A 17,188-nucleotide genomic window follows, 5' to 3' on the forward strand; every position below is an offset into this window, starting at 1 on the left:
CCCTAAAGTGGGTCGGGGAGCCTTTTTCAGTGGGTACTGAATGTGTACTGAAAACAAAAGGTCTAAAAGGCTGTGAATTTGAAGCATGTTTGTGTTGTTCTGTTCCTTTGATCAGTCACATTTTTGTACCTTCTGAAGTCCAAACTTGCACACTTTTCTATTGAATAAATCTGATTGGTTAAAAATATTAGATATTTGGGTAGGCCTACTGGTTTTTCATGAAGAGGTTGGTAGTGGGTCCTGAAGTTGAGAACCACTGGTGTAATGTTCTGTTCTATCAGGTTGCAGGAGGTTGATTGTAATCATCCTGTGTTTTATCTTAGTGAATGGATAACACACAAGAAAATACAATTATGGAGACACAAAAGTAATACACATAGGGCCTACTAGTCAGAAATATTTACCCCTTCTCTGCCTCATCCAGGTATTTCTCTTCTTCCTCTGTGTCTCTGTGTTTCTCTTCTTCCTCTCTGTCTCTGTATTTCTCTTCTTCCTCTCTGTCTCTGTGTTTCTCTTCTTCCTCTCTGTCTCTGTATTTCTCTTCTTCCTCTCTTCTTCCTCTCTGTCTCTGTGTTTCTCTTCTTCCTCTCTGTCTGTATTTCTCTTCTTCCTCTCTGTCTGTCGCATCACTAAAATAATCTCAATATAACCAACTGTAATTTTCACATTTTCTTGCATTTCTTTGTTATTATAAAATAAATTACTTAAACAGGGGTGCCCAAACAGTCGATCGCGATCAACAGGTAGATCGTTTAGTCGATATAAAATACAATTGTAAAATAGAAAAGTGATTTCAATTTCATGTCATTGCAGTTTTTCCCACACACGATACCTGTGTGGGGAGCCAAGTATACTTCCGACCTGTGTGTATTTAATTTTTCATTTATTCATGAAAATGCTGCGTGCATGAGAGAGCGAGCGAGAGAGCGAGCGGCGGAGATAGAGAGAGAGAGCGCGCGCAAGAGAGAGAGTGCAGGCATGCGCAATGACGTGCAGGTAAAACCGGGGGGGTAAATGTTTTACCAAAAAGTCATATATAGAAACTATGCTACGAGTATTAAGCGCATTTGATGAAGCTGCAGCTACTTTTCTCTGCTCCTCTCTGCTGTCATGACTGTGAGCATCGCGGGGGACGAGACACAAACACACTTGCACTGGAGCGCCAGCCACCACGCAAACCTTTTTACTTTTTACTTTTAGTGCTACAGCACACAGTTGATCCGTGATCTTTACGGACCGAGGCGGGAACACACGTGACCCGGTCAAACAGTCGGTTGGACTTTACTCCGTTCACTCTCACCGTGTCTGCAGCTAATTTAACAAAAGCAAAATCATCTCACAGCAGCCTGCTGTAGTCTGTGAACATCTCCACACAGATTAAAGTTGTTTGTTGTAAACAAAATTAAGGGGAAAACATATGTGATATAAATACAAACTTGATATTAAAATGTAGCCTACCCTAAAATAAGAGTTCAAAAAAAAGTATGTCGATATTGCATTATTTTTTACAGAACTCTCATTTATTATTTTCTGTTTGTTGTGTGAGTATTAAATGCGTTTGTAGGCTGTTGGTAAAGGCTATGGCTCACTATGTGGACTGGTAGATCTCGGCAGACTGGTAACTTTAAAAGTAGATCTTGGTTCAAAAAAGGTTGGGTACCCCTGATCTAAAGGGTGCAGAAAGAAGTAAAACAACATATCTGCGATGTGGTTTGGCAGTCTGTGTGTGAGAGTGTGCACGCAGCCAAGGGAAATGCCATTTTCACACTTACCTGTCCAGTAAGTACCAGATCAGGAGGCTCAACAAACACAGGAGAGTCATCACCGGAGAGAAGAGTGACTTGAGCTGGATGAAAATGAGTAACAATAAAACTCATGTATTAGCATTTCATACATGATCTGCACATACAACAAAGAAAAGTCTACCTGAAACACTTCTGTATTTCGTGCCCACATGCTTTATTAGAATAGTAGCATTTATATAAATGCTTTCCTGTACTTTATTCTTCTTCTGTAACTCTGCCAAACTAATGTTAACCAAGAAACAACTTCAAGTGCTCAGAAAGTAAGTAAAGCTGAAGTGCCAAAATCGCAGTTCCTCGAGTGGCCACTTGGAGCTGGTTCCAAAAGCAAGTAAATCCTAGTTTTGATCCCGATGGCTGATTTCTCAAGTTGTGACAACTGGAAGGATACTTCATTTTCAATAACTTACTCATTATTTTTCATTTTTCAATACCAATTTAAATCCTGCTTAATTTGGACTTTGGTGTCTTAAAGCTCCTGTGAGAAGTTTTTAAACTTTTGATCAAACTGAACAAAATACATATTGATGCCTCTTTTGATACGTTATAATGTAAACCATTAAGGATAAAACATCCAGTTTTATAGTATCAACTATAAAGGCCCTGACACACCAAGCAGACGGCCAAAAACTGATGGCGACAAGGCCGCCTGTGGTGTCGGCTTCGCATTTTGTCTTGGCCAAAAAGTTGCACTAGAACACACCACAAAGACTGCAGCAACTTTTTGGCCAAGACAAGAGGCGTCGCCTGCCGACACCACAGGCGGCCTTCGTCGCCACCAGTTCTTGGCCGTCTGCTTGGTGTGTCAGGGCCTTAAGAGAATCAGAATCAGAATCAGCTTTATTGGCCAGGTATGCTTAAACACACAAGGAATTTTACTTTGGTAAACTGTGCTCTCTTTGTATAAAGGTATAATATTAAATATCTTCAGCCAGTCTATTGCTACTGGCAGGGTGGGGGGTGGGTCTCCTGTAGCTTGTTACTTCTCGCAGGCCTTTCCAGACTGAAGGGTCGTTAGCTGAGAAGCTTTGTTTTAACTTCTCAGTGTAGCTCCTCTTAGCTACTCTGATCGCCTTTGTCAGGTTGTTTCTGGCCTGCTTGAACAGGTCCCGGTCCACACTCCTGTAGGCCTCCTCCTTGGCCTGACACAGCTTCCTCAGATGAGGTGTAAACCAGGGCTTGTTGTTGTTGTATGTGCAGAAGGTCTTGGTCTGCACACACGTCCTCACAGAAGCTGATGTATGATGTCACAGTGTCAGTGAGTTCATTGAGATTTGCTGATGCAGCTTCAAAAACACAAGGAGACATAAAATGTAAGAGTAAGATTACAAATTGAAACATATTCAGGGATCAGTCCAGGATGGACAAATTTAGTGCTGCAGTCAGATACTGCCCTCTAGAGGATTCACTTAGTCACTGCATCAGGTGCTTTTCTCTGAAAGGCCTAGTGGAGGAAAATCAACTGAAAGGCAACATAACGGTCACACAGTCAATATACAGTATGTGTTTGTGTGTATGTATATGGCTAATTTTATAGTGGGATAATAACACATTTCAAGTTTTTTCTGAAGTTATAACTCATGTTGCTGCCTTATAACTAATTTTGTTTAAAAAAGTGTAGCATATTGTATTTATTTTTCACCTATCCAGCAGGTTTTTTTGAGTAATCTTCAGTTGAATGTGGAGTGAATAGGAGGCCAATTTAGGGAGGTCAGGATTGGTTTTATGTGATCCATGAATGTTTTGCTTCCTGTTGGTAACAGTTGCAGTATTAATGTGTCTGTGTGTAGAAGTCACATCAGGCCATCTTCTGTAGGCCGACAGCTGCCTGTGGAGCCTCTCAGTAGGTGAAGTTAGTCCTACATTTGGCGGCTCTAAGTTTGTCCCTTTGCTCCTCCCATCTGCTTTAGATTGGATTAGAGTCTGGCTGTGATGCACCTGAGCTGCAGCACTTTCTTCTTTGGATTGACTGTGAAATAGTCTGCAGGATTATAGTTGCTGCTAAGTACTCATGAGGCTGTTTTCAGGGTTTTAGTTATACTGTTTTCATGCACTGAGAGTGGAAATAACCCAAGAGTTAGGGTTAGACTTCAGTCATCTTATAGTATCAGGATCACTTCATTGTTTATACAGCTATGCTACACTGTTACTGTTTGTTACACATTCTCTTAGTTTTGCTCGAGTTTTAATCTCCTAAAATCCTAAAATATTTACTATTTTTGATATGATTGTGATCTTCACTAGAATCAAGTTCTAATGATAATAATAATAATAATATAAATATATTGAATTTATCTAGTGCCCTTCAAGGGACCCAAGGAAGCTTTTCATGGTGGAGAGACCAAACAAATGACAATACTGAGACAGTAAGTAAAAGGATGGGCGTCTGGTGGGGAGGCAGAGTTGATGGAGGTTGTATGCTGTGGAGAACAGATGATGTTTAAGAAGGCCGAGAGGAACTGAGGGGCGAGATTGATGAGTTCTGACGGTCTGAGCTGCACCACTTTGGACTGCATGCATTAATCATCATAGAGACCTTTTTACCCAATTTTTTTTTTGTGAAGGTGTTTCAAGAAAAAATCTATTCTGAATAAAGGTGCATAAAGGAGGGAGGAAGATAAAAAAGTAAGCTGCAATAACACCCTATAGACACAAGATGGTGCTGTTTAGTTCCACAGCGTGGCGGATAGAGCTGAGATCTGCTGCTTGGTCTATTGTTTACAAAATGAAAACTGCACAAGCTTTCGATTATATGAGAAACTAGTTTTTTAAATGTCTGAGCAGAGAAAATGCGGAATTTCTGACCGAGTACTTTGAGACAGTTTTTTTCTTACTTTACTTTTTCTTTCTTTACTTTTCTATTCTTCTTTATTTTAAGTGTGTATTTTTTTTTTAAACTTTTGGCAGAGTCAGCTTTTTTAATTTAAGCTTTTTAGCACCCTGTTGATCATCTTTGGTGATACTGGAGGGAGAGAGTGTTGTTGGGATATCAGCTCAGCCTAAGACCTCAAATGTGAATAGAAAATAGTTGTGCCAGAGCGCAGCGACCTTTAACCCCACATTAGGAATCACATCCAAAAAACCGATAAATCACGAGCAGAGAATACACACACACACACACACATACACACACACACATACACACAAACACACACATACACACACACACACACACACACACATACACACACACACACACATACACACACACACACACACATACACACAAACACACACATACACACACACACACACGTTCAATCCTCACAGAAGCCAGATGAGACAGTTTTTTAGTCTATGTCTTAAACTTTGCATCTGATTATTGAGATTCGAAGATTTTTTTTTGTGCAATTTTTTTATTCAAAGTTTTTTAATTTCTTCATTCAAGCTTACATAAATCCACTGTTTCTATGTCTTTCTGCATTCAAAATGGTTGATTTGACTGGAAAAGCTGAAATATGAAAGTTTAGGGTTTCCTCACTCAGAGGCCATCATGCTGCGACTCTCCCGCTGACCTTTCTCAGATTGATACCAGCTAATCACTTTCCTTCTATAGCATTTGTTGACTCTAAATGCAGCCAGGTCCCGCAGTGTGGGATCAAATCTAAGATCAGACGAGCTCCAGGGGTCCCAGAGGCTTCCCTGCTGCACACAGAGTCACTGCACATTTATCTTGTTCTTTTAATCTGCTGCTGCTGCTCGCTTCCTCAATTAAGTGTAAAAGCTGCAGGGAGTCAACCAAAGCTCGGATCTACACTCAAATCCTCCAACCAGCTTTACATGGAGTTCCATGTTTCAGTCAGGAGGGATGAGCGGTAATCTGCACGTGAAGAAACCAAAGAAATTAGAAGTGGAAGCACCCACCTTTAAAGGGAAATTTATTTTCTTTAATTGACTAGTTTTGCTTCCTTTCTTGTTTTTCTTCATGTGTTGACTTAACCACCTGCCTAGTTTTCTTAGCATGGATCAATATCTTCATCTCATATCATCTTTCACCCTCTTTCCCAATGATTGAAGAGTGGAAATTCGGACTCCTTTTTGCCCTAAAATTAGATTTTTCTTCAGCAAGTAACATGTATTTATCTACATGACACTCCGAGGATGTGTCCTTGTAGTAATGACACTTCAAGGACACTCCAGCATTGCTTTCTTGTCAGGGATTACGTTGTCTTATCCCAGCTGTCCCAGAGACCTTCCAGGCCTGATCCCTGCCCTTCAAATCCCCTTCCCTCTTCTTTGACCCCTGCTTCTTCTCCTCCTAGGGGTCAGATGTGGGTTGTAGCCCAGGACTCTACAAGTGCTCATAGGAAAAACAAATTCAGCAAATGCTTTGAATAAAAGAAACATGAATTTAATCAGGAAAGATCTTTCAGTCTGCAGGACCCCACTGCGCTGCAGAGAGCTGTTAACTGATGGTCTGATGATGTTGTGGCTGCAGGAGCTGGAAACTGACAATGTCCAGAGAATATGAGACATTAGACCGTCTGAGCTAAAGATTCATAAGACAAAATCAAACATCCACATCATTGAGTATGAAGTGGTTCCTGAAGATTTGTGTGAAAGGAAACGTTTTATCTTTGCATTACAACCTGAAAACTGTGTTTTTCTAGTACAGATAAAAGATAACTTGAACTGAAATAACTAAATTGTTCATTTAAGATGAATCTTTCTGGTTTAGTGGTGTGCTTTTAAGTGCTCATAATTAAGGGATTTTGGAGGTTTTCACTGTTGGTGCTTAACACTGAAGCCTTTGGCGAGACATCTGTTCAGGATCTTGAGGCTCGCAGCAGCTGCCAACAGCTGGATCCTAATCCTATTTTTTACAAGGAAACCCATGCAGCATTGTGGCGGAGATTTAAAGGGATATTCTGCAACCATAAGTGAAGTCAATCGGCCAGTTGAATTGTGCCTGGGTTTAAACTAGGACTGTAAAAATTGGTGTTTGGTTTCACCTCAACTATTCTGAAGCCTCCACTATCCTCCAGCGGCACACCTCCATCCCCTCTGCACTCAAGTTTGCACAAAGTAGTTATGAATTAGAACCCATCATAATTAAGCACCTTTCAGCGCAAGCGTTGGATAAAATTGTACTTGGCTCAAGCTCTGATTGAATGCGGCCTGAATTGTTGTGTTAGCAGGCTAATGTTAGCGCTCTTTAGTTAGCTCATAGCTTCACATTGGACATAAATTGACACAGAAAGACTGAGATCTAATTACACTTTTGTGACATTCAAATAATCAGTGAGTATGATCTTCTTCTTTTCTCTAGTCCTTGACTAAAACAGCTTCATACACACGACCGTCCCGTCCATGTAAACATGATGTAAACACGGCTCTGACAACAACACAGCCAGCAGGACTCTCGCTTCTCACTCATTGTAGACAGTCATGACTCAGAGACATTTACACAGGACAAACTTGATTTCTGCTTCATTTGTGTCAAATGTTGCACATTCTTCTTTTAAATCAAAGACAGTTGTTGTTCAGTTTGATGCATTTACCAAGCCCAGGTTGTACTTCTACAGAATCCCATCTGAGAAATAAAAACCAGAGAGGAGTTAATGATGCTATTAGAAATGCAGATGACGGGGGGTCACGTGACGACGGTTGGCTAGAGGACGTGTTTTCACCACTCTATTTTGATTATATTTGATACGGTCTAATGTATCCAGTTTAGCTTATTATGTCAACACATTGTTGTAACAACTTGTAACGAGAAGAAAGGTACACCCTTAAGTGACAAGAGATGTCGAAACAGACGAAAATTCAACCACGCAAGTCAACAGCTGCTACAACTGCTAGCCAAACGAGCACTGCGCACGAAGGAGGCAAAACCCTGCCAACAATGGATGCCACAGCTTTAATTCATGAGGTAACTCAGAACTTTAGCGACGTTTTGTAAAATAAACTTTTTAAGTTCTCTGAGACTTTGGAAAAAATTTCCACGACCCTGGAAAGCCAGTCCAAACTCATTACCGCGGCTGAACAGAGAGTATCGGATGTGGAGGACACGGTGGCCGGTCTGGAGGCAAGACTCGCCGACGCAGAGAAGAAAATGAAGGTGATGGCTGATGGCATAGTTGACATGGAAAACCGGAGCAGGCGGGATAATATCCGCGTACTCAATTTGAAAGAGGGCACGGAGGGGAAGCGCCCGATAGACTTTTTTGAATCTTGGCTGCCCACCGTTCTCAGCCTAGAAGCGAGCCCCGGTACCAAAAGCCGTATTAAAATTGACCGGGCACATCGGAGTTTGGGACCGCGAGGCGCACACCCTCGCCCGGTGATCATCCGTCTGCACAACTCCAGGGATAAGCCGAGAATAATGGCAGCAGTGAGGGCAACGCCTAACCTGGAATACGAAGGACAGCGGATCTTTATACACCAGGATTTATCATCTGTGGTTCGAGAGAGGCGACGCGCATTTAACAATGTATGTCAAACTCTAATCCACAAGGGCATACGGTTTAACATGCGCTTCCCGGCTACACTGACAGTGAACTACAACGGCGCAGAGCACAAGTTTGAAACACCGAGAGATGCAGATAACTTTATCAACACACTGGAATAAATCTGGTCAGTAGTTACTTGTTAACCACAGCTCTCTTCTACCTAAATATAAGACTGTAATAATCTAAATACTGACATGGCTAAACTATATTTTGTCTTTCCCAAGTGTGTCTCTTGGTGTGAAGCAGCCTTTCTTTTGTCTGGCTAAAATATTGATAACAATCAAGGGGCCCTCTTCTTTCTCTTTTTATTTCTCAAATATTATGGCCATAGAAGCTTTATGGTAATTAAATGCCAAATATAACAGGCATGTAATAACTTTATGTTGTGGGGACGGGAGTGGATATGGAGGGATTTTTGTTTTGTTTTGCTTTCTCCCCTCCAGAGGTGATGACTCCTTCTGGCAGCACGTGCTCCTATAGTACTACCCATCTGGTAGCTTTTGGTTTTTGTTCTGTTTTGTTACTTTATACACTTCATGCTCTTATGCTGGCTTTATATTTGCATGGTACTCTGAGCATGGAGAAGGTTCTGGTTCTTCCATCTTTAGGTGATGGATATGTTTATGTCAGCACAGTTTCTATGTCAAATGATACTGAATTGATCTTTTTTTACATACAGTGGGTTATATATCAGGCTAAATTGTCTTATTTTATTTTTTCTTGTCAGATAAACACGCTACATAATGAGTAACATTAAAATTATCACATTAAATGTCAAAGGGATCAATAATGTGGTAAAGAGACGTAAAATACTTTCTATGCTCAAAAAAGACAAGGTACAAGTGGCACTATTACAAGAGACCCACCTTACAGACCTTGAACACCTGAAGTTAAAACGTGATTGGGTCGGCCAAATCTTTTATTCCTCATTCAACTCAAAAAGTAGAGGGGTGGCAATTCTCATCCACAAAAATATGAGTTTTAAACTTGAAAAAGTTATTCACGATACAGAAGGAAGGTATGTTGTAATTACTGGGTTTTTATATGGAGAACATGTTCTCATGGGAAGTGCTTATGCCCCCAATACTTTTGACAGCTCATTTTATTCAAAGTTACTGGCTGATATATCTTCTATTTGCCCCCCTTTTGTTATATTAGGAGGAGATTTCAATTGTGGATTGGTTCCAGAAATGGACCACAGTCCATCTAAAACTTTACCTCTATCCAGGATGGCAAAAGCCACAAAGGATCTATGTCTAGATCTAGGCTTATTTGATGCATGGAGAATCATTAATCCTCGAGAGAAAGATTTTACTTTTTTCTCTCGCCCTCATCGGTCTTTCTCAAGAATTGACTATTTATTTGTTTCAAGATCAACACTCGACAGGACTAAATCCTGCTCTATTGATGCATGTATCCTTTCGGATCATTCATTAGTTTCTGTAGAACTCCTACCACCTTATTATGACCCTTTATCTAGACACTGGCGCCTAAATTCATCTCTTCTCAGCGATCCTGAATTTGTAACATACTTAGAAAAACAATGGGAACTTTTTATTTCCACTAATGAATCACCTGATGTATCTGCATCTACTTTATGGGAAACAGGCAAGGTTTTTCTGAGGGGGGGCATCATTTCTTATACAGCTGCTAAGAGGAAAAATGCACTAGCGAAACAGTTAGAGCTTGAGCAGCAAATTAAAACCTTGGATAGAGTCTTGGATAAACCTCTTCCTCCGTTTCGGTGTTTAAAAAATTAGAAGCAGCGCGCTCTGCCTTAGATCAACTTCTAACCCAAAAAGCAGAATCAGCTATTTTTTTTGCTAAGCATAGATTATTTGAATCTGGAAACAAACCTGGCAGGCTCCTTGCCAGTCTTGCAAAAGGCCGGGCAGGGTCTTGTGTAATCCCATCACTCAAAGATTTCAAGGGGAAACAACATTTTGAAACCAAAGTTATCAGTAAAATAATGAAAACATTTTACCAAAACCTTTACTCTTCTGAGTGTCAAAACACTTCGATGCTGAGAAAACGATTTTTTGATAAAATAAATCTCCCAACTCTGTCTGAAACAAACAGAAATGATCTATGCAGACCAATCACAACACAGGAAGTTTTAGATACTATTAAATCTCTACAAAGTGGAAAAGCCCCAGGTCCTGACGGGTTCGGCCCTGAATTTTATAAAAAAATGTCCAGGTTGGTGGTTGGACCTTTAACTAAAATGTTTATAGAATGTTTTGAAAGGGGAACACTTCCACCAACTCTAAATCTTGCCCACATCTCCTTGATTTTAAAAAAAGATAAACCCTCAGATAGCTGTGCTTCTTACAGACCAATAAGCTTACTCGGAGTTGATAGCAAAATATTATCCAAGCTTCTGGCTCGAAGACTGGAGGAGGTCTTGCCCATCTTGGTTGGGTCAGACCAGACAGGGTTTATAAAAGGTAGGTACTCCCACTCCAATGTCCGTCGGCTACTGAATGTTATACAATTTTCACAAAATACAAAAAAAAGGATTCTTGCTGTTTCATTGGATGCAGAAAAAGCTTTTGATCGGGTGGAGTAGGAGTATCTATTTGATGTTCTTAACAGGTTTGGTTTAGGTTCTGGTTTTACTACATGGGTTAAGCTCCTATATAGATCTCCGTCTGCAAGAGTTCTGGTAAATGGTTCAGTGTCTGAGATGTTCCCTCTGAATAGAGGCACACGCCAGGGCTGTCCCCTTTCGCCGCTTTTATTCGCACTTGCGCTTGAGCCTCTCGCAGAGGCCATTAGAACCCACCGTTTTTTTTCTGGTGTCACATTGGGAGACACAGAATACAGGATCTCGCTTTATGCTGATGATATAGTGTTGTTTATTACTAATCCAGAGAGCTCCATACCGGTATTGGAATCGATTATAAGTGAATTTGGCCAAATTTCAGGTTACAAAATTAATTATGACAAATCAGAGGCCTTGCCTCTCGGAGACTTTGGTGTCCCGGATACCCTTGTTAATTTTCCGTTCAGGTGGTCAATTTCAGGCTTTACCTATCTGGGGATTAGAGTATCAGCAGACATAAAAGAATTGTATAAACTCAATTTTATTCCAACTTTGAAAGCAGTTAAAAATGACATCAGCAGATGGTTTGATCTTCCTCTGTCATGGATGGGTAGAATAAGCTTGGTTAAGATGAATGTACTTCCTAGGATGTTGTACCCAATGCAAATGCTGCCACTTAAGATCAATAGAAGAGTTATTTTGGATATCGAAAGATCTCTTTCAAAATTTATATGGCATGGCAAGAAATCTAGGCTAAAGATGAAGACCTTACAGTTGCCAATAGACAGGGGGGGTCAAGCACTTCCTAACTTTCTATATTACAATTGGGCCTGCCACGGCAGGATAATATCACGCTGGCTAAACCATTTTTTACATCAAGGGGAGCCTCTAACAGATTCATGGTGCTGTTCCCCTCTCTCTCCTTTCAGTCTCCTCTCAATTGATGCTGGCGAACTGCCAGCAGATGTTAAAAACAACGCTGTCATGTTTAGCACACTTAGAATCTGGAGAGATATTACTAAACACATTGGCCGGAGAGGTTTTTCATCAGCATTACAACCTCTGACTCAAAATAAAGCCTTCTCTCCAGGTATAGGGAAAAGTATTTTCAATGACTGGTATTCAAAGGGTCTAAGATTTGTGGCTGATTTATTTCAAAATGGTGATTTTATGTCATTCAATCAACTCAAGACCAAATACAGAATACCAAATAGTCACTTCTTTGGTTTTCTCCAAGTTAGACACTTTGTCAAATCAGATCTGATTTTCCCCACTGATCAATCATTGTTGAGCTCAATTGAAAGTTTTCTTCTCAATTTTAGTTTAAATGCGCTCAACGACAGAAAAATAATTTCCCTTTTTTATGACAAATTACATCCTATTAATTGTGATAGGGTTGAGAGAACTAGGGAATTATGGGAAAGGGACTTGGAGGTTGAACTTAGTGCAGAGGCGTGGTCAGGTACCTTTGTTTCAGCTAGGAAAATCTTTACATGTAATCGACTCAAAGAGAGCCAATACAGAATATTACATAGACTTCAGCGAACACCACAATTTTTAAACAAAATGAGTCCTCAGATCTCCGCCCTCTGTGTGAAGTGTAAAAAAGAAGTAGGAACTTATTATCACTGTGTATGGCAATGTCCCTTAATATCCAGGTATTGGAAAAATGTTGCCCAGGAGCTTGGCTTAATTTTTCACAGAACAATAAAACTAGAGCCAGCATTGTTTCTCCTGAACTTACCTACGCAACAGTTTTCTCTATCAACAGGACAGCTCGTTCTATTGGGTAAACTTCTGCTCCTAGCGAGGAGATGTATTCTGTTTCAGTGGATTCAGGAGAAGCCTCCATCAGTTACGCAGTGGTACAGAGAAACATTTAAGGTTCTTCCTATGGAACACCTCAGTGCTAAATTAAAGGGCAATAACAACTTATTTTATAATATTTGGCAACCCTTCATAGATTATCTTCCCACTGATCTGGTTGGCTTATTGCAGAAAGGGTGCCCACACTTTATCTTCAAAAATACATCATAGTCATGTTTTTTTTTTCCCTTTGACATGTAATTTAGGTAGATAAGATTGTATCTGATATGATATATGTTATTACAACCCATGTATGTTATTATTATTTTTTATTTTTTATTTTTTAAATATATATATATTGAAAAAAAAAAAAATTATTCAGTAATTTGATTACATCTGCGCTGTCTTGTTCTGTGCTTGTTATGTTTAAAAAATGAATAAAATATATATTAAAAAAAAGAAATGCAGATGACAGTTCCTGGTGTGTGTCCCTTTAAAAGGCCTTTTCTAAACCACAAACTGGATACAATTTATCATAACAGATCATAAATTCATGGTTTATTAAAAAAAGTCAAGTACAAGTTTTGCTGTTTTTGGAGGGGTTTTAACTTACAACAATTGAATAGGTGACAAGACTTTATATTCACGTAGCTCCTCTGACTGTTCATCTGCCACCGGACTCGTCTGCAATGGCGTGGCTGGACCTGTTGTACCCCTCTCCCCTGTAGAAGTCAACTCCAGCTCGGTGTCCTGGTTATTTTCCTCCTCCAGGAGGAGACAGAAGTTAATAGGATTTCTCTGAAAGACCAAAATATTATTCTGTTACACTTCTATGCCATTCTAAAATTTCAAATTTAAATGAGGGGCCAAGGACCGCTGACATTGGCGCTACTGCAGGCCCACTCTGATGTTTAAGCTCTTTACTCTGTTTTTAAGGCAGGGACAAACAATTCCTCCACCGTGATCAAAGTAAGGGGATTGAGAGTGTCCTCACTTCTTATCAAAGAATGGCTTTAAGTTTGTGTTTGTCTTGGTGTGTACCTGGTTGCTTTCCTCCAGTGCCATCATAATGCACGCCACCACCAGGTTAACCAGCACGAACTGGGCCATGATGACGAAGCTGATGAAGTATACCGGGGCGACCCACAACAGGTAGCTTGGACAGGCATCGACATCGACAGGACATTCCCTCAACGTGTCCTGAAAAAAAACACAATCAGCATGTAGAGAAGACACATGGTCAAATATTGTACAAAGTGTCAGCTGCGTGTTGGACAGTAAAAAGAGATGTCCATGCCATCAAGAGGTTGGAGGATTAGCTAGGTCTGTATGACACAAGCCTGAAAGGTATAGACTGTTTTTTGATCTCTCATCTAAAGTTTGCTCTTCCACTCGCTCGTACAGAGCAGCAGTTAGATTCAAGATCCCAAATAAACCCCCTGACATGTTGGCACAACCCTGCAGGAGGGTGACAGGAGAAGTTGATTTGAATCAGCTGAAAATGACACCTTAACAATCCTCTCTCTGCTCTCTCTGTGTGTGTGTGTGTGTGTGTGTGTGTGTGTGTGTGTGTGTGTGTGTGTGTGTGTGTGTGTGTGTGTGTGTGTGTGTGTGTGTGTGTGTGTGTGTGTGTGTGTGTGTGTGTCTCTGGTCAAACAGACACACATACCTGCTGCTCTATGATGTAGGTTACAACAAGAGGGCAGACAATGTCTCAGCATGTCTCTCTGGTCTTTACATACAGTGGGTACGGAAAGTATTCAGACCCCTTTACATTTTTCACTCTTTGTTTCATTGCAGCCATTTGCTAAAATCAAAAAAGTTCATTTTATTTCTCGTTAATGTACACTCAGCACCCCATCTTGACAGAAAAAAAACAGAAATGTAGAAATTTTTGCAAATTTATTAAAAAAGAAAAACTGAAATATCACATGGTCATAAGTATTCAGACCCTTTGCTGTGACACTCATATTTAACTCACATGCAGTCCATTTCTTCTGGTCCTCCTTGAGATGGTTCTGCTCCTTCATTGGAGTCCAGCTGTGTTTAATTAAACTGATTGGACTTGATTAGGAAAGGCACACACCTGTCTATATAAGACCTTACAGCTCACAGTGCATGTCAGAGCAAATGAGAATCATGAGGTCGAAGGAACTGCCCAAGGAGCTCAGAGACAGAATTGTGGCAAGGCACAGATCTGACCAAGGTTACAAAAGAATTTCTGCAGTACTCAAGGTTCCTAAGAGCACAGTGGCCTCCATAATCCTTAAATGGAAGAAGTTTGGGACGACCAGAACTCTTCCTAGACCTGGCCATCCAGCCAAACTGATCAATCGTGGGAGAAGAGCCTTGGTGAGAGAGGTAAAGAAGAACCCAAAGATCACTGTGGCTGAGCTCCAGAGATGCAGTAGGGATATGGGAGAAAGTTCCACAAAGTCAACTATCACTGCAGCCCTCCACCAGTCGGGGCTTTATGGCAGAGTGGCCCCTCAGTGCAAGACATATGAAAGCCTGCATAGAGTTTGCCAAAAAACACATGAAGGACTCCCAGACTATGAGGAAGAAGATTCTCTGGTCTGATGAGACCAAGATTGAACTTTTTGGCTTTAATTCTAAGCGGTATGTGTGGAGAAAACCAGGCACTGCTCATCACCTGCCCAATACAATCCCAACAGTGAAACATGGTGGTGGCAGCATCATGCTATGGGGGTGTTTTTCAGCTGCAGGGACAGGACGACTGGTTGCAATTGAAGGAAAGAGGAATGCGGCCAAGTACAGAGATATCCTGGAAGAAAACCTCTTCCAGAGTGCTCAGGACCTCAGACTGGGCCGAAGGTTCACCTTCCAACAAGACAATGACCCTAAGCACACAGCTAAAATAACAAAGGAGTGGCTTCGGAACAACTCTGTGACCATTCTTGACTGGCCCAGCCAGAGCCCTGACCTAAACCCAATTGAGCATCTCTGGAGAGACCTGAAAATGGCTGTCCACCAACGTTCATCATCCAACCTGACAGAACTGGAGAGGATCTGCAAAGAAGAATGGCAGAGGATCCCCAAATCCAGGTGTGAAAAACTTGTTGCATCATTTCCAAGAAGACTCATGGCTGTACTAGCTCAAAAGGGTGCTTCTACTCAATACTGAGCAAAGGGTCTGAATACTTATGACCATGTGATATTTCAGTTTTCTGGAAACATACGAGCAGATGATGGTGGAGGGGGGGATCAGTGTCAGTGATGTCACCCCTTGGTTTCTAAAGAGGTGAAAGATGGCAGTCACTATATTGGAAAGGGGTCCGCAAATTTAGCCTGTTGCTTGTTTGCTGGTGACAGAGGTGCTGGCAACTGATTGGGGCCCCAGACCAATAGGGGCCCCCTAAGGGCTCACTGACTTAAACCAAAGCAGGGGCCAAAATGTGCAAATTTCACTGCAATGCAATCAATTGGAGGGCCCCCCTATTGATCTTGGCCGAGGGCCCCGGCAGACTCTAGAATCTCCACTGGCTGGTGAATGAGCAAGTTTACCATCGTATTCCTCATAGAATGAAATTCTACTTGAGGTAGCTGCTGACAGCCGTTAATGTATTATTATAAAGAAGAAGTTACTGGAGCACACCTCTTTGTCAGAGAGCTATCACTAAGCTTTGTTACCCATGCATCGGTCTTCTCCTGCTCCCTGTTTCAACAACTCATTTCTTTGCTTCTGCTGACAGTGGTGGTGAGGCAAGTTGTCAAAGTTAAACGTCTTTCGTGTCCAGTAATAGCCGGCCTCCAGACATTCACTCTTAGTGGTGATGTTTCTTATGTCCTCACCCCAGCAGGAGAAGAACTTCCCTTTGAACAACTGAAGTGTTTTTTAGAGAGGAAGATAGAAAGTCTGAAGTGTTATTTGTTCACTGTACTGAACTCGAAACAGAAGTTCTGAAGTAACAACTGGCCACAGAGCCATGTGAGTTTGTGTTACCTGCACTCCGAGGATACCGAAGAAAAAGAAGGAGGCACAGCAAATGAGAACGATGTTCCCGATGGGTTTAACCGAGGCGATCAGAGCTTCCACAGCCAGCTTTAGTTTGGGAGCTCGCTTGATCACCCTGGAAAACACAAACACCAACTCAAATGTTTATCAGCACCAGCACGTGTACCTACAGACACACACTTAGGAAGAATATGAGAAGTAAAAATGGTAAAGAATGTACCTCAGTGGACGAAGTGTGCGGAGCAAGCGGAAAACCTTGAGGATGCTAAACATGTGGGTGTTCCCCGTGTTGGCCAGAGACACAAAGATGTCGACATAAGACAAAATCACCAACAAACCATCCATGATGTTCCACGTAGACCGACGGTAGCAGTCCTTCCCAAAGAACACACCCAGAGCCAGAACCTGGTGATACAGCAACAAAAATATCAAATCATATCAAACAAGGTTATTCTTCAAACACTCCAGATAGCAGCAGAAAAATCTGAGCAACACGAATTGACTAATGTTGAAATCGTCAAAAATGTTTATGTTTTAAAATGATATTGTGTGATAATGTGTTAGAATATAGAAATGATGTTCATACTAATTTCATTTCATATTAACC

The 17,188-nt window shown here is 41.1% G+C and overlaps 2 protein-coding genes across 3 annotated transcripts in view; one reads left to right on the forward strand and one right to left on the reverse strand.

Annotated features, from left to right (window-relative positions):
- LOC109997284 (sushi domain-containing protein 3) overlaps nt 1-17,188 on the forward strand; it is a 100,873-nt gene that overhangs the window by 24,860 nt on the left and 58,825 nt on the right. The gene's annotated exons all lie outside the window — the stretch shown is intronic.
- LOC136177652 (voltage-dependent T-type calcium channel subunit alpha-1G-like) lies at nt 14,622-17,181 on the reverse strand. Its single transcript, XM_065951439.1, has 3 exons — nt 16,802-17,181; nt 16,570-16,696; nt 14,622-16,449 (listed from the first exon to the last, which is right to left on the reverse strand). Exons 1-3 carry the CDS (start codon nt 16,924-16,926, stop codon nt 16,243-16,245), a joined length of 459 nt encoding a protein of 152 aa, XP_065807511.1. The 5' UTR covers nt 16,927-17,181; the 3' UTR covers nt 14,622-16,242.

The sequence above is a fragment of the Labrus bergylta genome, chromosome 23, assembly GCF_963930695.1.
Source record: "Labrus bergylta chromosome 23, fLabBer1.1, whole genome shotgun sequence".
Classification (NCBI taxonomy): domain Eukaryota; kingdom Metazoa; phylum Chordata; class Actinopteri; order Labriformes; family Labridae; genus Labrus; species Labrus bergylta.